Below are 21,491 nucleotides of genomic sequence, written 5' to 3' on the forward strand. Positions count from 1 at the left end.
TTCACAGCTGTCCACATCCATGTGTGCATAGAAATATGACCACAACGTTAGAGAGCTTAGAGACTGTGAACACTGAGGCTGATATCAGTGACATAAAATGACTCAACATTAACGCTGGATTACATGCTACATCGTTCTCCTGTAAAATCCCTCGTGCTTAGATAGGCAATCTGAATCCAGCATGGGGATGGCGGACTCAGCCACTACCAATAAAAACTACCACACAGAGAGGTAATTGCAGATGAAAATGTCGAGCATACGCGGTATCAAACATTGGATTTAATCTTGTGAAAATCTTAAAGATTATACATTTTAAGCAGAAAAGGATCGGCTGTACAGAAGTACCTCAAGTCAGTGTAAACACATCTGTAAAAGCTCAGTGCTCAAGTTTTTCCCCCCATATTTTTTGTCTGTGTTCAACCTCCAGTGTCAGCATCGGATTCTGCCTACTGGCTAATGGGAAGCACCTCCCCTCTCATCTAGGTGAGGCACACGCGCACACACACACACACACACACACACACACACACACACACACACACACACACACACACACACACACACACACACACACACACACACACACACACACACACACACACACACAGATGGTCCCTATTACCTTGCTTTCTTTGTGTTGCCACAAGTATGCCGGACCTCACTGTGGTCAATTTGGCAGTGAAGATCAAGATAAAAGAACAATCGTGTAAACACAGAGTAACTCGGTGGGCTCCGGCAGTTTAGAAGAAGTGTGTGTGTTCTTACTTTGAGGGTGTGTGTTGTCTGTGTTCTCCACATAGTTGTCGTCATGTGGGCCACAGCAAATTCCTCTTTCTGTATGCTGTATAGAGAGCAGAAAATAGAGCATGAAGTAGCTTTACCATAACCATTTTCACCATTCCATGTGTGGGCATTTGCATGTGGTGAGGCACTCGTGTAATGTGTCTGTGCAGATATGCGTTTGTGGTCTACATTTACATACATTTTTTGTGTTTAATACAGCCATATGTGTGGATGTACGGACGATGCGCGTGTTCGCCGTTTTCTTACTTTGTGAGCGTGTCTTTACGTGTGTATATTTCCAAGGCTTTGTGGTGGAGGTTCAGTTGGACAGTGTGAAGCAGCACCAGAAGGGCTCCATCAGGAGGACCCTGTTTCTGGACAGCCAGCAGCCCAGTCTGCTGAAGACCCTCCACCTCGCCAACGGAGAACGCTTGTGCCACGATGCCAGGATCTACCTGCGGGTCAGTCACACTGGCCATCTCTCGAACCTCAATTTGTCCTTTTTTATTTCCCTCATATTTTTACGCTGCCGTGCGAAAAACATAAAAGTCTAATTCCCGGGACGAACGTCAATGCCTTTTGTTAATCTTGGCCCTCAGGAGACAGAGCGCCGATTTGTTTTCATTCGAGCCATCTAATCACAGACTTTGTTGCACCTGCAGCACCAGGTGAATGTGATTAACTTGCTGGTAGGGCAGAGGGTAAAAGTCATTTCCTCAAAGACGGGGCTTGAAGTTGCTGTTTGAAGTGCAATTTGAGGCGAAACCAGTACAGTACCAATCTTCTCATCAGTCAGCGGTGACCTGATCAAAGCGATTGCCTGCCAAAAGCGCCTAAGTCATATGTGTAGATGCTCATTGTAAGGGCATAATGATCAGAGCACTTTGCTCTTTGACCGCACAAGAGATGGTGTGAGCAGAAACTGCCAGTCAACACCATTGTTTGTACACCATTTCTTCCTTTTACTCTGGCTTTGAAGGGGCCACATAGCTGTGGCTGGTTCTTAGAGAAACCTAAAACAGACTATACATTTAGGCCAATAGTTGCTGTTTGAACATCTGCTCTTGATTTTGTAAAGTGACAACTTTTTTTCTCTCGCATTTACTTGGAAGAGGGTTTTTACAATAAAAGGATGGACATTTTTTTGCTTGTCATTGGAAGTGTCTGCTTGTTTCAGATCATTGAGAGCAGACATTAATACACCAGATAATCAACTCTTGGAGACAACAGACGACAAATGTCATTTACATCAGTCACTCACGTAGTTGCATCTCTCTCTGTTACAGGGCGAAGAGGAGTTTCGGGACAAACTCTCCCCCATTTTCATCAGCCTTAACTTCAGTCTGGATCCTCATGCACCAGTGGACCAGCATGGCCTCAGACCAATCCTGAATTATGAGACAGAACAGCGTATAGAGCAAAAGGTATGTGTATTAACCCATGATGCATCTTGCATTAAAAGGCATTTTGGGGGATTCGGATAGCAATCGGATAGTGCTTCATACAAAGTACAGATGTAAATCCCGATCGGGCAAACCTCCTCCAGAGGTGGTCAGGGAGTCATTGGGATCACATTGAACACAAGTGTGAATGGAACTGTGTTTTCAATCCACACACAACAACTACGTGAGCGGAAATACGTAATCGCAAACCAGCGAGGAAACTGCCATTAGCAAGTTAGCGAGCTAAGCTACTTGCAAGAACGCTTGTCAAAATGGACATTCAAGACACTTGGCAATTCATATCCCAATGGAACTATCTGTGATGCAATGGCTAAACAAATGACAAATGGTAGAGAACAGTTACAACCGGTCCTGTCTGCAAGGCCAACGAGAGGAGGATGTTGGGTCGTTTGAGCTGGAGAGAGAGATCATAGCACAATGTGGACACCGGAGATATTACATATTGATACTAAGTGTAAATGCAATCTGGTTGATGTCGAGATACAATCTTGATACAAGACGTATGTTATTGCTACGTGTAAAGGGGGGGTTTTCATTATTTTCTAACTGTTGCATTAAAGTTTGCACACGATGCCCGGCCATTTATTCTGCCCTTAGTGTAATTATCAGAAGTATAATGTTGCGTAATTCTTTCCATCACTTGCACTAACAGGCGCTATTTTAGCTTACGGAACAGACTCGCTCTTCAACTCACACGCGTGTGAAGCGAGTAACTGTTTTTTCCGGTCTTGGCTAGCGTTGTGAGTAAACGGTTACTATGGCCAACTAAACAAAGAAGTGTGATGAGCACAGCGATAAAAACGCAGTGAGGTCCCAAAAACGTGCCTGCAATACCGCTTCTGGCTACAGGTGCCGCCAAAGAGAACAAAAACTAAAATCCTTGAGAGTGTAACTTTAACGTGGCGTAACTTTATAAAAAGAAAAATCTGCGTTAAAAGTTTGAGGTTCGGTTGCTATTTCTGTATTTTAGATATTCAAAAGTAATATTGTTTAGCACTTACAGTGTATGCCGCTTAAACGTGATATCAGAAATATCCAGGTTGAGAAATCCTCCCTAAATATCCAACCTGGAAATCCATGAAGCACTGTTGTGTTTCAATACTTCATGGGAGTTTAAAAGTGCAAAAATTTGAAGTGCATCTCTGTGTCGAGTTGCAAACTGTATCTATGTTTAACATTACCACATTGAACATCTTGCCCACACCACTTATATGGCTACACGCCTCGCATATTGTGAACCGAGCTGATAGTCACAGCAGTGCTTACCAGTGTAGAGAGAGAGCATGACAGACGGCATGATGAATATTTTCACTAAACGCGACCTAACAATCCAAAATCGTGTACGAATGGCGTTACGCAGCGGTTCTCTGCAGGCCTACTATGCAGGTTTAACTTCACCCTCCATACCACAGCACAACTCTCCCACTGTTTACACTGTGCACGCGGGGCAATTTATTTGAATGGCGCAGAAGGAGGTTACAGGCCCGCCATTTTAACATTGACATTAAATGTAAGGCCCTTCTGCCAAAACCCCATATGGTTCTAGGTTCAGGGTCAGCCCTGGCAGAGCGTGAGCATATTAATGGCACTCTGGTCTCCCTTGGTAATGTTTCCTATGTGACGAGTCGGAAGGTTTATGGAGGACTGGCGAGTCATGGCTCTGCAAAAAACACAAGGGGGGAGGGACACAGCTCCGTTTGGGCGGGGCGGCGCTCAGCTCGCAGACATCTGGTTGCGGTTTGTTTATGTATGTTGCCAGTGGTCTCCTCCACCGGGCGAGAGCCAGAGCCTGAAAACGTGCACATGTTTATGCAAGTGATATAAGGTGAAGTGACTGCGATGTAGTGTGTACAACATTTACTTGTTTTTGACAGAATAAACCAGCTTTTTTTTCCCGCCTAGAAGCCTTAAAGGCAACACTGTGAATTTCATCTGTTCTTGTCCCTCCTTCTCCCTAAGTGAAAGGAATCACTTAGCTTAGGCGATGGCTACTAGTAGACTGATGCTTCATAATAACACTTCAGTTTGCATTGTGTAAAGTGACCCTAGGCTCCATATTGACAATCTAGCATACACTATTATTAGCTCTGTCTCACCCATCGTATTTAAATGGAGTGGGTCTGACTATTTCTAGCTATTATTTTTTAAATATATTGTGGCAATGATGTAACGATGCACTGTAGTGCAATGTTAACAGTTCTATATACGGGATTTGGAGCATTAATATAGCAGCAAACAACCTTTTGCAATGTAAAGATATAGCGGAGTAATGTCTACCTTTGCATAGAAGGAAGTCGCTCTCCCTTCGTGTGTGTTGTAATCCGAGCTGCTCTGTGCTTTGTTTACATACCTGGGCCGGCCGCGCATTCTGAGCGAGTCTCTCTGTCGTGCCACACTGGCTAGCTGGTGGCTGACAGCTGCGACAGTAACAGCTGTACGGCGTCATCGCTGAAGCGTAGCAGCCACCCTCCAGGTTTGCCCCAGGGAAAGAAACAGTAGCTCGGCACTGTTGCTATCGTTAGCACCGGCAGCTGCTAGCCGCCGGCTCAGCCGTTGCCATGTTGAGAGCCGTGTGGAGGCAATAGATATGCTCTGAATTCCGTATTGAGCACTTTTAAAATCATTGCTGGGTGTGGTCACAATGCAACGGGCCATAATTCTGACCACAGCTACAGTTAAGATTTTTGTGACATCAAACCTCCAATATTCAGACCATCATGTTTTTTTCACTAATAGCCATTTAATGTACTTACGTTCCATAATTGCCTCGCTCTACACGGTAGGTTTTATTGATGCTGGCAGAGTCCGCCTTTCTACACAGGATTCAAATTGCACACGCAGTAGGTTTGAAGGTTTTTCCAGTGATTTGAAATTATGACTTCTCAGGAATATATCACTCTTTTCCCAGAAGTCCTTGGATTTCTCTCCATGAATGTAGTCCGATGTTGTTCTGTCAGATTTTTCATATCTGACAACAATTCTTATAGAATCATTAGACACATTATTTCACAAAGTACAGTACAGGATGTTTAAGCAGATACTGTTTGACAAAACAATTCTGTTATTATACTGCTACGAATTTTAATTTGGCAGTGCCTGAACATTTAATACAGTTTAGCATGTAACGCCATAGCCAGTGGTCTTCCAGGTCTGATTTTGAGACCTGTGTTTTCATCATTCAACAGACCAACCGTGGGTTGTATTGCTTTAAAGCTGGAGGGGAAACATGGATCTCGCATGGGTCAAACATATGGGAAGATGAGGAGATGAAAGTGAAAAAGAGATGAAAAGTGGTCAGAGGGGAGGGAAGATAAGTCGGTAGTCATCACTCGATCTTAAATCTATTACTGAGCGCGTGTGATCCTGTCTATTTGGTGTTAAATCAGCGATAGATATCCTCTTGAGTCCTGAGTGGATGTAAAACCGGGGACTTGGATGAGGAATCTCCACTGAGACACCGTTAACCATTGCCAGGCTGATTCTTTGCTCTCTGTAGCATTCTTTGGGAATCTAATGTTTCCCATATGTTGGAGAGATGAGGGTATGGCACCAATGACACTGTGAAGCTACTTGGGAGGAATGGTGGAGAGACAGAAAAGGAGAAAAGCAAAGATCTGAAGGGACGCACTGGGGAAAAAAACAATGCGTCCAAATCAAATCACATTAATCTTTTACTGTGGTTTTTACCAAGTCATTTGTCACGAAAGACTAAAGCGCAGATTAAGCCCAACTCTCTTTTAAATGTGAGGTTTTCCCTCCTTGTGATCGAGGCTTTTCCGCAAAAATGCAACCCTTGTTTGGGTGGAATACATCTTCCTTTCATTCTCTTAAAAACCTTCACCACGTTTTCTCTATTCTTACTTTTCTTTGTTTCCCACATGTAAAGTGCACATTACTTTAATCCCGCAAACATGAAAGGATGCTGCGTTCGCACACATTCTTGGCATCTGGTTGTCACAAATATTGTTACAGTTTTGTGCATGTATGGAGAAGATGTATACTGTATATCCTCTCTTATCCTTTCATTAAATCACGAGCAGTGTGCTGGCTTCTGTAAACATTCACTTCCTCGGGAGCTTTTCTCTGTCCATACCTTTGGACCCCGTTCCCTAGATAGCCCTCTCTCTTTTTCACCCATCATAACCATCCTTCACTCCCCCCTCTTCCCTCCATTTATCTCTATCCTTCTCCCTTCCTCAGGCCCAGATTCAACTCGATTGCGGAGAGGACAACATCTGCGTCCCTGACCTCAAGCTGGCTGTTGACGGGTGAGAGGAAATCACCCCTCTATTACTTTACCTGATTCAACAAACACAACTTAAACTCTCCAGTCGTGCTTTGCTAAACAGTTTCAACAGTGTCTTTTTTTCCCCCGTACGCGACTGATAAAACACAACAGAAATTCAAGCTATTCTGAGGCAAGCTCTTACATTTGTCATGAGAAACACACACTGGCGGGTCTTTCCTCTGCTGCACTTGAAGTGATGCATTTAATGTTTCTGGTTAGTGTGGAATGAACATAAGAAGAAGTGCATAGTTAGCATGAGCAGAAGTTACAGACTTGGCTGAATTGACAAGGTAAGCACTTACTGGAACAACACACACATAAAATGCCACAGCACAGGTCATACTGCTCAGAGCAGGATTGATCGAGTTATTTGACCACTTGAATAAGCTGTGAATTTGAAATTAAGTTGATATGGCTATGGTGTTAGCAAACACTGTTTACACATTCAGCAGACAGAGCAACATTAGTATTCATTAGCTGTCATGTTTCTCGACACCAAATTAATGTAAGTCCAATGTTCCCTCTCTTTTACCTCAGTTTTTGGTCTCCAACTCCAACTGTCGCAAATTCAAAACGCTTTGTGCGTGCAGTCTAGAGCAAAACATGGCACAAGGTTGCTGAATTCCTCCCTAATTGACACAGAATTTCAAACTGAATCGATTCAAACTGCAGATTGTTTTTTCAGTTCTCTCAACACAGTCATTGTTAGCTTTCTTGTGCAGTTAGCGGTACACGTGACAGAGTTTTAAGCTCAGGGGTATGACAAAGATCCAAGGGTGTAGGTTTTTTATTTCAACATTGGGGGTGGGGGGGGGGGGGGGGGCACATACAGAAATGTAAACATGTTTATTTATTTTAAGGAAAATATGAAATTCAGGCGGCAGTTGACAATTTAGAATACGAAAATATATTATAATTAACTCCTATATGTTTCAGCAAGATGTCTGCTCTTGTTTAAAACTGCACATTCCAAACATATCCCACATATTGGTGTTCTCTGAGAAGAAGAAAAAATCGTAATTTTATGAGAATAATGTCATAATAATGCAAGAAGAAAATCGACCTACCCTATGGTCTGCTTTGCATTACGTTATTGCTCTGCTGATATGGAAGTATCCCCTTCAGACTCTGGTCTTTGAATCGTCTGGGAAAGTTTTGGGAAGCAGCTGTGTGCCGCCGTTCATCCGAGGTTGACCAAAACTAACTGAAAACACATCTGATCAGTTATAAATCTCAGTATTGTTAACATCACCACCTCCGATAAAGTTCAGCTCACAGCTGCTTCAGCAAGCTTTTCAGTAAGAAACATCTGGAGTCTGGAGACTAGAAATGGGGACGCAGAGACAGCGACACAGAGCTGCTCATCTTATTATAATATGAATTAATTCTCTAAATCTCAGATTATTTTTAGAGGCTCTAATACTCAGTCATTGTTTTTTTGCTAATTTGTAACTGCATTAGATCAGCTGTTTTGATCAAAATGATTGCTAAGGACAATTCAGTAACAGCTGGATGTTGGTAGGGACATGTCCCTACGGTCTCTACTAAATTCTAAGCACTTGCAAAGATCCCCCGGACAGGATCCATTTATGGATGTTGCAGTTATATGGCGTGCGCCTCGCCCATTAGGCTACCAGGTCATCCCAGTTATTCATGGTTTTAAAGGTATCATAAGTAATGCTGATGGTTCCATTTTATCCCACTGATCATTATGGCCTACGCAATATGTATACATGCAGGGTTAAAAATCTTAAAAAGTCAACTTTTCAAAAGTTTTATGAGGAAGTAAATGCTTTCAAACATATTGTTTTAAGCCTCAAGGATACATATCATGGTAAAAACACAAACACTGACAATAAGACACCACACAGTACCTTTAAACTCAGAGTTAGTTTCTCCAGTGAGTAAACTAGTGATAATCAATGAAGCATAAGTATTGTTACTGTGCTTGTGTTCCTTATGCAGGGAGAGACAGTGAGTTTGGTGAAAGACAATCAAAGAGAAAGAGCGTGGTCATGATATTCAAACAAATAAACAGGATTCAAGACACAAATGATGAGACGCTGTTTACAGCTCATAACATGCCAACACTGGAGCGAAGATGTAGAGGAAAGATTCACACGAGTTATGATTAATCATTTATCATCGTTCGTGGGTGGACGCCAGCCAAATATTTGGCAGTGTCTCCGTCCATTCACAAAGCGAACACACTCGTACACAGACACACACACACAGACACACAGACACACACACACACACTCTCCTCTCAGCCAGCTCTGCTACGAGCAGTGTTTCCCATTACGTGGCCATGTGATTTCTCTCAGCTGCAGAAGTACAACCGGTGAGAAAAGTCTCCCATGAAAACTCGAAAGATCGGCATTTGTTGCCACGGGACCAAACCTCCAATGATTCAGCGTTCTCACTAAACAGAATTTTGCTTCGCTGACACACTATGAGACACAGTGCTTTTCTCTTGATAGCCGAGAATTTGCAAAGGGTTGGATGTTTAACATTCACAACCCTGTCACTGGTGTTTTGATTTGTAACCCCATGGCTTCAATTATGCTTTTATGAGCTTCATGATCCACCGTTATATTTTCCCAGAGAATGAAACTCTGTGTTGTTAACATCGCAACCATATGCTGCAGATTCTGTATTCAGCATCTGCTGAGTGTTGTTGTTAGGGTTTACAGCGTTGCTTCCTCTGCATTCGCTAAACTTGCCCGGGCATAATTAAAATCATCTGGTGGTTGTCTTACCTAGCGAGGGGTCACTGCGTCCAGACGGGTGGGGGGGGGGGGGGGGGGGGGGGGCAGGGAATGAAAGAGAAACCCCGATTCTGACCCTCAACCAGACTCCTTTCTGCTCAACAGAAACATGAATTTACCACCACAAAGCATAGCGGCTGGGGGAGGGTTGGAGTCGGGAGAGTGTCGAGAGGATTTATCATTCTCACTGAAAGTGTGTTTGCACACAGGGGCGTCACTGTGAAGACGGCGGGGTAAGGCGGGGGTCGGTTTCCTGAGACAAATCACAGTGATCAGATTTGGGTCATTTCCCCGGGTCAGCCACGGACAGATACGCGTGGAGAAAATGGCCTTCGGGGACCGTCTGAAACAGAGATGCATTGTCTGGAAGGACTTCACGTCCCTGCTTTTCATTAAGTTTTACAATTGCTTCTCTGGCATTTTGGCCATGCCCTGCACAGAGTCACTTCAAATGAGCAGCGCAGCAGAGGTAGCACTAACGAAAGTCTGCCAGCGAACAGAGGCTGTAAACTGAGGCCCTTATTTTCAGTCATTTTGATTGCAGTTGATAAAAATGGCCTTTGTGTAATAGATACTCACGGAAAATACTACTTTAAAAGAAAAAGTTTACAGCCATGCAGTACAGGCTCTGTGAGGCTGTGCTAAACGGTGTTGCTGTGAGCTAAATGCTAATGTTAGCATGCTAACACGCTGCAATGACAATGCCATCATTCTGATGTTTAGCAGGTACATAAACCATGCTTACCTTCTTACTTTATTCATCAAGAAGAAATGTAAACTGAGGCTAATGGGAATGTTGTTACTTTTGCAGGTATTTGAAGTATTGGACAAAAGTGAACCTGAATTTCAGGGATCACTTCAGTTATTACAATTCAAGCTACGGGAGACGTGGATGTGTGTATCCAATTTCATGGCAATTCATCTAATAGTTGTTGAGACACCAGCCTCGTGGTGGCTCTCAAGGAAAAGTTGAGGATCACAGGGGCTTTATAAGCATGAATATCTGTACAAACCCTCTGGTAGATGTTGCGATATTTCACAGAATAAGTCAAAGGTTTGACCGGATGGCAGATGGTCCTCTGCGGACCACGAATGTCTGTTCAGAATTTCATGGTGAGCTGTCTAATAGATGTTTATATCTGGGCCAAAGCGGTGGACCGACAGACCAACGTTGCCATTCACGGAGCCATGGCGGAAACTTTGATTCATCATCATATGGTTTTATTTTATTTTGGGGATTTTACTTTCGAAAGTGTGTTAGGAACTATTTAAATGATACTTTAAATGTTCTTTGAATTGAAGCTACAACAACATTGTTTAAGCTGAAATGTGTGACTCCCCAATTGTTGCTGCAATGAAGGAGGTTTTTATCTTTACTATAAAACATTTTCTTTTCTCAAGTAAGTAATCAAATAATGAAGGAAGTTCAAGAGCAATACTAAAAAGCATAAAAAGGCCATTATATACATTGATTGATATACGTTGATAAAGTTGTTGAACTTTTGAATTTTTGGTTTTAAAAGTCACTTTTCCTCTTGTGTCTGGAACACAGCATCCACACTGGAGTTTCAAGACACGTCTGAACCTCACTTGTCAATATTTTTATATTATCAATAGATCAAATGATTATGTGTAACATGAAAAAGGGGACGCTCGCAGTGATGAACACACGTGGAATTATCACCTAATTCTGCTGTTTCCCTCAGCTCTACGGAGCGTTTAGCATCTTTTAGCTCATTGTTTTGTTTTTATGTAGCATCTTTTTTTAAAGAAGAATTTTAAAAGTGCACACTGGAATACATCTTTTTTCAACATTTATTTTTAAGTAATTTATGACTTATAATTACATTCATTGTGCAGATGTTACTGCAATTTGCAACAACCTTGTTGTGGTTCTCCTCTCCCAGGGACAGAGCAGAAGTTTACCTGGGTGACGAAAACTCATTGAGCCTGACGTTCAATGCCAGGAATGAGGGGGAGGGAGGGGCGTACGAGGCCGAGCTCTACGTGGTGCTTCCCCCAGAGGCCGACTACAGCGGGATAGCACGCAACAATGTGGTGAGCCAAACAACTGTCACTGTCACTTTACCCGGTGACTATACCGGTAATAAGTATTATATCTTTATTACTGATTATTCTCCAATGTAAGCACAAATAACACATCTCTGGCTTTGTTAACAATACACAGCATGTTTGCTCATTATTTTAATTTTGTTGTCTAACAAAATAGCACTTGAAAACAGCGCACTGTTGAAAACAGCGCACTGTTGAAAACAGCGCAAACCCACATTGTGTACATTCCCACCCGTTTCTTAGCAGAATAAAAACACAGTATAAGAAAAAATACAAAAAAAACAATCCTTGTGTTTCGTTATCCAGTAATCTTGATGTTAGAGTTGACAGTATTTGATGTTTTTGTGTCCTCTCCAGAACTTGACTCAGCTGACGTGCAGCTATGAGGCAGAAAACCAGACCCGCTATCTGCTGTGTGATCTGGGAAACCCCATGAAGTCTGGTACCAGTGTAAGAGCCAACAAAGCTCATGTTGTCTTTGGCATTTTTCAGTTTTTCTGTCTCAGGACAATTAAGTCAAGTCAAATTGTTCCGGCATGAAGTAATTCATACACAAACTCCACATTTTTTTGCATTGACTTGATAAAACATACAAAACATAAATCAAACTCGGATGCAGACAGAATATCCCCTGTTTCCAAAAGCAGGGGGATATCTCAGACCAGAACAAGAGTCCAGCGTCAGTTTGATTATTTAAACGGCATGTCAACTTTTCATCACCACCAATAGAATCAGCTGGACTTCAGTATGTTAATATGGGGGGGGGCATTTTTAGATCTCTTGAAAGCTCCGGAGGGAGTGTAGAAAAGTATTGAGTATGTGGAAAAAAAACTAAAAACAAATGACAGAACTAAATCCAATGCAAGACATCACGCTTATGTTTTTTTATATTATTCATCTCTCATGTTACTTGGAATTAATTGGGTACATTTCCTGTGGGTCATTTCCTAGTTACGGGCCGGCCTCCGGTTCACGGTGCCCAGACTGAAGGATACTCACAGAACTGTACAGTTTGAGCTCCAAATACGAAGGTAGGTCACTTTTCAGACAATCTGGCACTGTACAGTGAGATAGGTTCATGTGTGGTATCCGCACGTCCTTTAATTAATGTCCAAATAGAATGTTATGCAGGTGTATGTTTCATTTAGTTTCATTTTGAAGCAGTGTGTTAGCACCCATTAATGTCATAATTTCCTGAAAGATTTAATAAAATGTTCTCTTAACCTGAACGAAAATGTAACAAAATCCAATAATGTGATAAAATGTCCTGACCGATATTGTAAAAACCTTTTTCCTGCGGTTACCCAAACCATGAGGCTGTGCACTTACAGAAATTGAAGGTTCCATTGTCGACGCAAAGTTGTGCTCACTTTGCAACTGCAACGCTCCATAAAATACGAGACTGAGATTGAATCGACTGATGGTGTCTAATCTAAGATCCACTCTGATCTAACGGACGATCCTCTCATAACGACCAATCAGCACAATCAGCATTGAGATCTGGGCAGGTCCAAGCCAAGGCTTTGCTTTTGTTGACATACATGAAGTCAGGGTCAAATGTTCGTGTTTTCAGTAGCATGACACGGACATCGTTATACATTTTGTGTTCTTGCACACTCTTACGAGAAAAAAAGCACACTTCTTTTTACATGATTGCAGTATCCATTAAAATGATTACATCATCAGTTTTGAAAAAAAGAAATGAACCCACGTCAGGACATTTATTACATTATTGGTCAAGTTATTGTGTTATTGGGTTCTATCATATTTTCGATCATGTTAAGGGCAATTTTTTTACACTTTAAGGAAAGTATTACACTCGTGCTACAAGCAGCTACACATTTTTTAAAATCCAGTTTCTTTTTTTTTCTGTTTTGACATTTTGTAAGTATTAGATTTATATTTTTGATACTGTAGGAATCAATATTTCATAACCCAGACTTCATGATATCTTGACAAAATTGTATTTAGGAAACAGTTTCGCCAGGTGATTGATAAATGTTGCTTCAGAAACAACGTTTTGTCTTTCTGTCGTAGTAAAAATGCAAACAACTCAGAGAGTGAGGTGGTGCTGTTTGAGCTGGAGGTGGCTGCCATGGCTGACGTGATTTTGCAAGGGTGAGGCTTCAAGGCCCAAGTCCTCCACTACATCATTGCATTAACATTTTTGAATCGTTCTTATCATTGTGGCTCCGGCCAAGTTAACTGCCCCAAAACAACCTCTGTGTTTTTCTGTTGCAGTGTTTCTCGCCCAGACAAAGTCATCCTCCCCCCCCCCAACTGGAGTGTTAGTCAGAGCCTGAGGGGAGAGCGGGACATCGGCCCTGAGCTTCAGCAGGTCTTTGAGGTACGCCGACACAGTTCTTACTGCTCTCACATATCTGTTTCAACATTTATGTTGAGCGTTTATTAAGGGACTGTATGGAAATTATAATTATTATGAATGTTATTTTTATTTTTGCTGAAGGGGGGGAACAGTAAAAGGGTCTTTTATTTATTTTTTCTAACCCCATGTTTAGATTTTATTTTGGCTTTCCCTTGTGAGATGTATTATCGTGAAAAAAGAGATCAAATAGTTACATTAACAAAATGCCATATGCAGAGGTCAACACCTGTCTCTGTAAGAGGCCTTTATTTTCCTCACCACAATCAAACAAGTATTTTCCAGGACCAAAATGTCCATACTGAGAAACACAATGCATGTAATTAGTTACTACTGATTGAACATTATCTCGGACAAAGTAAAAGACCTGGGTGTGGGTCATGAAAAGTGACATTAGGAAATAACAAGTAAAATAATAAAATGTGACATTTTGAAATAAAAACCCAACCTCTCTCTTTCAGTTGGTGAATAACGGTCCCAGCGTGGTCAGCCAGTCCACTTTAGAGGTGAGGTGTCCTCTGAGGGCTCACGGCCACGAGCTGCTCTACCCTGTGGAGGTGGTCACCGAGGGGCCGCTCAGCTGCTCCTCCAAACACACCTTCAATGCACTGAAACTCAAGGTGAGGACACGCACACACGGAAAACACAGCTCGGTTGGCATGGCGAAACCGTTACCCTTGACCTAATCTTGGCCTCGAACATTTGATCGTCTGCTGATGACTCTGTCGATGTGTCGATGGATGCAGCTCCAGCCTCCAGCAGCAGAGCTGAAATCCAGCACTGAGCACCACATCCGGAGGAGGGACGTGTACAGAGACCTCCTGGCTGAACAAGGAAACCTGGTGAGACAACATGGAAGAGAAATAGTTGTAACAATGAACGGGAATATGTTTTCTGCCGAGCTGCTGTAATACAATCTGCGGAGTTCTTCACCTTGAGTCAAACCACCCGTGGTTACATGCCAATGATTTAACAAGATTAATATCAATTTGTGTGTCCAGAAATGGTGTTGTTTAGCCTAGCTTAGCACAATGACTGGGAGCAAGGTGGAACTAAGCTAAGGGAACAGCAGTTGTTTCTTTTCCATTCAATTGTCAAGCAAATTTTAAGCAAAGTAGAAGAAGAAGCAGAGGTTGCGAACCGGAAACAAAACAAGTCGACTTGACCATCTAACCACGAGGGGAAATGGGGAGAGGTCTTCAGGGACAGTTTTAACGGTTCTTTCATGTCAGGTAGCATTGGCCATGTTTCATGTTTCGTGCTGTCTGGAGACAAAGACAATATAAATATGTATCAGTGACGACGCCGACAGCAGAAACAGCTGATCTGTCACGTGAGTTAAATGTTCGCTATACGTCAGAACTTATTCGGCAAAGGTGTTTTCACAATCCATTTTGCGCTTTGACACTTTTTTTCTGACGAAGGCAAAAAAACACCTCAAGCGGGCATACAAATGATTTTGCCAAATTGAGGAGGTTTTATCGAATTTTACCATTTCCATACAGCTTTTCGAATGCAACACTTTCAAAATTTGCGTAAAAAAGGAAATGTTGATGTTGATGTAAACACAGCTGATGTGTTTTCCAGCAACTCAAAAACCACAGTATTTTTTAACTAGATGTCAGACCTAGCTAACAGTTGTTCCTCATCAGGACAGACGAGTTAACTCCACGTGTCCCATGAAGACGCCCAGGAGGTGTTTGTTTTCATCCTTCTCGTTCCTCCTCTCGACTCAGCATGTGGAGGGAATCATGGTGACGCTGTTCTCTCCAAATAAAACCACAACAGAGGCTCTTTAAATCCAGTCAACGGCCCTTGTGTTGGGTGTTCAGTCCCACATGGGAGTGTGTTTTCATTAGTGGCTCTTTACTGAGGTTTTAATGCAACTTTTCTTTTGCAGTCCCGTGTGGGCTCTGCACATTCATGTAGTTTATTTAGACCACAATAGTCCAGTCAGATTGTAGGAAGAGGTAGCACCGGCCTCTGAACTGGAATTATAATGACATTATTTCTTTTAGCAGAGGAAATGGGGATAGATATAATGAGCTCTGGTCAACATCTGCTGCTTGCTGTGATCGTTTGTGAGATGAAGTTAATTGGGTTTGTGATTCACTGGGTTCCTCTTCGTGCGGCTTGCGTCACTGACTGTAATGTTTGACTGCTAATCTCTTCTGGTATTCAAATGAACCGTCTTTAATATTCTTCCCAGCATCCATGCGCCACTGAAATGACTTTTGAAACTGTGTACCTGCCTAAAAATAGCCAGAGATACACATTGGTAACAAACGAACAAAAGCCCCTCTAAACGTTAAAAACTACGATGACACTAATTAGGAGCATGAGTGAAAAGCAGACAGGACATAAGATTAGATAACTACGTTACACGGCCGTGGCATCGTGGGGGAAGTGTTGATCGCTTTCTTGGAAGTAGTCAGATCCCGAAAGTAGCAACACCGCAATACTAAAACACTATTCACTACAAATAAAAGTTGTGCATTGAAAAAGTCAGCAAAATGTACTAATTACATGTACAAATAGACCTCTCACAATTAGGTTGGAGCCACAGTTCACCCCTACCACCTATCTACTTTCTACACATGTACTCTTGGACAGTATTACATACTAAAATGTCCTTTCATATTTTATGATTTCTGCAGAAGAAGCTGCAGTAGATCATTGTGGTTTGAGGCTTCGAGGCCCAAATCAGCCAAACCAATCAGTTATATGACAATGAGTCGTGCTGGGTGCTGCAGTAGCTGCGTGCTGTGCATGTGTGACGGTGGCTTTGTCCCTCTGCAGACGTGCTCGGCGGTGGAGTGCTGGCAGCTGCAGTGTCACGTCGGGCTGCTGGAGAGAGGCGCCAACGCTATCCTGACTTTGCGCTCCAGACTGTGGGCCGAGACCTTCATCGAGGTGAGACGACGGGACGCAGCTCTGCACGTTTGTTCACATGTAACGTCTCGGTACGGGACACGAGTCAAGAGGGAAACACAGACCAATCTGTGGTCGTATACTGCCCTCTGTTGGCCGGGTCATCAAACTACAATTACAGATGTGTGTCCTAACTCAATTATAATAGCAGCAAACAACACAATATCTAGTCAACAGTAGACAGGATGATGGAAGATGATGCTGTGAATATCTGTTAGGGATTGTTTGGCTTGATGTGGGTAAACTCTTAAAGGGACAGGTCACCCCAAAATCAAAACTACATATTTTTCCTATTTACCTCTTGAGATTAATACACAGACCTTGTTGTGAGTATCATGAAGGGACTTTTTTTTCTTTCAACCATAGTTGCTACACAGCTGCTCTCAACAAGGTCCGTTTGTTATTGTGAGTATATTTTTAGCGCTTTGGGCACCACAAGCCCAGCGCCGTATAGTCCCATTAGATTGGAGAGAAGGCAGACATCTCTACGGCCGATATCTGCAACATTAGGTAACTCACACTAAAACAATCTAGATTGATGAATAGCACTGCAGGAGTGAACTGTCCCTATAAGATACTGGCAGCCTTCAAGCCCTTATTAACATGTTTGTTTGCTTGTCCACAGAGGGCCTATAAGCAGTATGTTCTGGAGTGCTCTGTCCAGTACAAGGTGGACAGGATGCCGTATTCAATTCTTCCCAAGTTCAAGCCATCAGGATCCAAAAAGGTAACTTCCTCTGGTTTATTTTTATTTTCACATGGAGATGTCAGTGAAAGGTCTGCGGAGGCTCATCTGGTCGCTGTGGTTTCCTGTGGTTCAGGTGGTGACGGCTGTGATGTGGAACAAGCCGGACAGTCCGTTCCCCGTTCCAGTGTGGATCATCATCCTGGCTGTTCTCGCTGGGTTGTTATTACTCGCCCTGCTCATATATCTGCTCTACAAGGTGATGCGCCGATAAAGATATGTTTCTGACTGGTTGGGATTTGTTCAAATTTAAAATCAGGACACCTCAGGTACAGTTTAAAAGGGGGTTAGTTGGTGTTACTACAGGGACCAAATGACACAGGTCTACAGGTCTACAGAGCACCATTTCAAAAGACAAAGAGACGCAAAAACACTACAAATACATGCAAAACCACCACAAAAAGATACAAAACCACTACAGAGACATGCAAACCCCAACTAAAAAGAAACGCACAACGACTGCAGATGACAAATAGAATGACCACAGAGACATAAAAAACGAAATTAAGACTCACCAAACGACCACAAAGAGACACAACTCAACTACAAAAAGACAAAACGACTTCAAAGAGACACAACACAACTACAAAAAGAGATGCAAAATGATTGCAAAGACACACAAAACACAAAGAGATGCAAAACCCCCATGAAATGACAAACAATGTCCACAAAGAGACGCAAAACATCTGCAAAGAAAGAGACACAAAACAACTACAGAACGACTACAAAAAATCAAAGTGGCCTTGTTCCAAGTGTCTTGCTCCAGCACGATGATGTACATATTTAACAATGTCTTGATAAAATATGTTTTAGCTCAAAAAGAGTTGCATTTGATAGAAACAAACTTATTTCCAACATCACAAATGCTTTTTCTATGAAGAAAACAGTAAACTGTACAACTTGTTACGTAAAGAAGAGTGTAAAACCTGTGAGAGGAATAGTCATTTCTACAGATAGCCTTCCACTCACAGTCCAGTCTTTGTGTGAGATTGAGTCAAATCTGATCGTCCTCTCTCCATGTTTCTCTCCAGATGGGCTTCTTCAAAAGGTCAGACCCGTACGGCACCACCATGGAGAAGGCCCAGCTCAAACCCCAGGCGTCTTCTGAAGCCTAGATCCGAGCCGGACCTCCCCCGCAGCTGCTCCAAAGAACTGGAATCATCGTCTCTTTTCCCAAACAAATAAGGAAACGTGCTAATGGAAAAAAAAGCCTGCAACCCATTTATGAAGGGACAGCTACGGGTGCTGTATCACTGGACCTGCACTAAAATGCCTAAGCAGGAAAGACCACAAGGGTCGTGCGGTTGAATATGCACTGCTGTTTCGGACATGACGGCGACGAGGGTTCACCCGTCAAGAAGCTCATCTCTGTTGACCCTGAAAGGATTAGAACTTCATAGCCCATATCAGTACAGGAAAAGAAATGCACCTCCAACAAAAAGGCACTAATGCTACCGTATTTCTCCATTCCTAAAAGGTGCGTTCAGGCCATGTTTGCAATCCCAGCATTCAATATGCCTTCGTGTGATTTATACACCACTCTTTATTTATGGCACAGTGCTTTTCCTATTGGTTGTTGAATGTTGTGCTGTAACTGTCTGCAGGACAATCCTGACGAAACTGCAACGCTTAACTTGAACTATTCCTCTCCCACATTGGGAGGTATTGTGTGTATGTCGTGTTGTATGTAACGTGTTCATTGCGTTGTGGCCCAGAATAAAAGCATCGTTTTGTATACCCACCAACAATGTTTCTCTGTGCTACTTGTGAAAGTTTTGGAGATGAAAAGTGTAATAACCACAGATCATAGTCATTGTAGTCTGGAACAAACACCCCTGATGTTCTTTTTCATCTCAGGTTTTGAGATGACAGATAATGTTTTTTTGCATTTTATATTTAACTGTGTTTATCAGTTCTCCATGGTTGGTAATCCAAAACACTGCATTACTCTACATTTCCTCCCTCTGCAGGTGGTATATGTTACTACCAGTATACATAGCTTGTCTTCTGATGCCTTTAAGTGCCATCACAAAAGTTAGTATTTTACAGTCTTTCCACAATTGTTAACACACGTTTTCTGAGTCTTTGGCCCATTTAGTCAAAACTCTAAACACAAAACTCAGCAAATCTCGGTATTCCTGAATAAATACAAAGAGCCACAGAACAATAACCAACAAGGCTAAACAATTATTCAAATCTCTGTCTTAGTGGGGCCTTTTGCATGTCTGTGTCCAGGGGCACTGAAGGCAGTTGGTGATGCTTGGTATGTGAATACAACACACTTTCTTTGTGTTTTTCTCCAGAAAGAAAACAGGAAGCCGGGTTCTCATACATGCTGATACTGATATTTAGCATGCAGTGGGTTTCTGTGCTCTTGTGCTGCCTGTAAATCTTCCTTTCACCTCCTGTATGAAACTCTATCTTAGTGTAATTACTGTGGCCAGTTAGTTAGTTGTCACTGCTTGAACCTGCCATGTTAAAAAGGCCAACACCACCTGTTATATTCCTTAAGTCCTCCAATAAACAGCATAACCACTGACCTGCTGGAAAAGAGTTGCAGAGCATCCAGACAGCAGCAGCAGACTGGACAGCTCACTTTACGCCAACCTATCAGGTTTGCAGATATAAAGGTATAAATAATCATGTTAGGTATGCAGCTGCTCTCACGAGGTGCACAATCAGCTTCAAGTTCAACTCTTCTTCTTTTAATTCAGCTCCCAGATTGTGATCCTCTCTCTGCCATCGTTTGTTCTGCTAGAAGCTCAGGTGGTGGAAAACTGCTACGACACCTTCCTTAATAACTTACATGTTTTTGAATGCATGGGAAGACTTGGGACTGAATGTCCACTGTGTTATATTCTCGCAGAGAGACACCTCGTGGTTTTTAGGAGACATGTATGAAGCACATTCAGTCATGGACACATTGACCTGTTGAGGAAAAGTTAAATGCTGGACTTAGAATGTTTTTAAAGATGTCATATGGAGGAGGGCTCTATTACAAAAATTACAAATCAGGGAAGTTATTATTATGAGAAATGTTTACTAGTATAATAATTCATACACACATTAAAATAATACAGTACAGACTGCATAATTATTGCAGCCTGCATTAATATCTGAACATACAGTATAGTAAAGTGAAGACAAAAAAACACATGTTCTATGAGAGAAGTGAGGACACAGTGAGTTATGTAGGTTGATATTTAGATGAGGACTTGACCTCACGCCGACTGAACATTAGATCAGAGGTGAGATGTGACTGTGGACCGTGAACTGAAATGTGTCTCAAAACGGAGAGTTGTCGTCAAACTGTTCAAATACATTCTGAATTCTTTCCAGCTTTTCTAACTCACCACTGAACTCAAGACAAATATCATTACAGATCAGCTCCAAACTGCCTCATGAGGAGCAGAATGAATCCACATCTCTGGTTACTAGTAAATCCTTCTCAACAACAATGAGAGCTCTGCTCTTCAGCAGCATGTCAGTGTGTCTTGTATGTAGGAGGGCAAAGCGTTCAGCAGCTTCTTCATGTGTGAGTCCACAAACATGTGAGACTTGAGATGAATCCTCACATGTTAAGTTCAACTGTTACTATTTAATTTGGAGACAACTTGTTGTATTTTATATTTCAACCACAAGATGGCGCCATGATATGTAAAGCACACACAGGTGACACGTTAATGCAGGTGATACATGTGATGTTTGATCACCAGTGATGTCATTCTATTATAGGATGCCTTGTTTACATGTTTGTAAATGTATAAAAAGAGGTTTGTAACTTAGAGTTCTTGCTTACAGGTTTTATATAATGATAAAGCGTTTGAGTGAAGAAGGACTTCAGAAGTTATTACCGTTATATTATCAAGTGTATCATGAAGGTCGAATACCAGAAAGGTGTTTTTATCTAAACTTAAGTGTGTCAACCACTTGCACTTAAGTTATACAATTATGATTTAATGAAAACAAAAGTGAGTTTTTTAAGAAATATGTGCCGCTCAGTAGTGGGATCGCGCCTGTGAATAGACGCTGTAGTGCAGCCTGAGTAACACAGCGG

General features: G+C 42.2%; 1 protein-coding gene across 1 annotated transcript in view; it reads left to right on the plus strand.

Annotated features, from left to right (window-relative positions):
- LOC142955344 (integrin alpha-5-like) overlaps window positions 1-19,163 on the plus strand; it is a 45,243-nt gene extending 26,080 nt beyond the window's left edge. The window contains exons 16-30 of the mRNA XM_076096838.1: window positions 428-483; window positions 1,087-1,244; window positions 2,070-2,207; window positions 6,447-6,514; window positions 11,210-11,360; window positions 11,733-11,825; window positions 12,327-12,406; window positions 13,413-13,493; window positions 13,617-13,722; window positions 14,220-14,378; window positions 14,505-14,600; window positions 16,558-16,671; window positions 17,315-17,416; window positions 17,511-17,633; window positions 18,466-19,163. Of these exons, the coding sequence (XP_075952953.1) occupies window positions 428-483; window positions 1,087-1,244; window positions 2,070-2,207; window positions 6,447-6,514; window positions 11,210-11,360; window positions 11,733-11,825; window positions 12,327-12,406; window positions 13,413-13,493; window positions 13,617-13,722; window positions 14,220-14,378; window positions 14,505-14,600; window positions 16,558-16,671; window positions 17,315-17,416; window positions 17,511-17,633; window positions 18,466-18,549 (1,609 nt within the window). The 3' untranslated portion in view covers window positions 18,550-19,163. The remainder of the gene's footprint in view (window positions 1-427; window positions 484-1,086; window positions 1,245-2,069; window positions 2,208-6,446; window positions 6,515-11,209; window positions 11,361-11,732; window positions 11,826-12,326; window positions 12,407-13,412; window positions 13,494-13,616; window positions 13,723-14,219; window positions 14,379-14,504; window positions 14,601-16,557; window positions 16,672-17,314; window positions 17,417-17,510; window positions 17,634-18,465) is intronic.
- The last annotated feature ends 2,328 nt before the right edge of the window (window positions 19,164-21,491 follow it).

This window comes from Anarhichas minor, unplaced genomic scaffold (genome assembly GCF_050575085.1).
Source record: "Anarhichas minor isolate MPS153535 unplaced genomic scaffold, ASM5057508v1 ptg000023l, whole genome shotgun sequence".
NCBI lineage: Eukaryota > Metazoa > Chordata > Actinopteri > Perciformes > Anarhichadidae > Anarhichas > Anarhichas minor.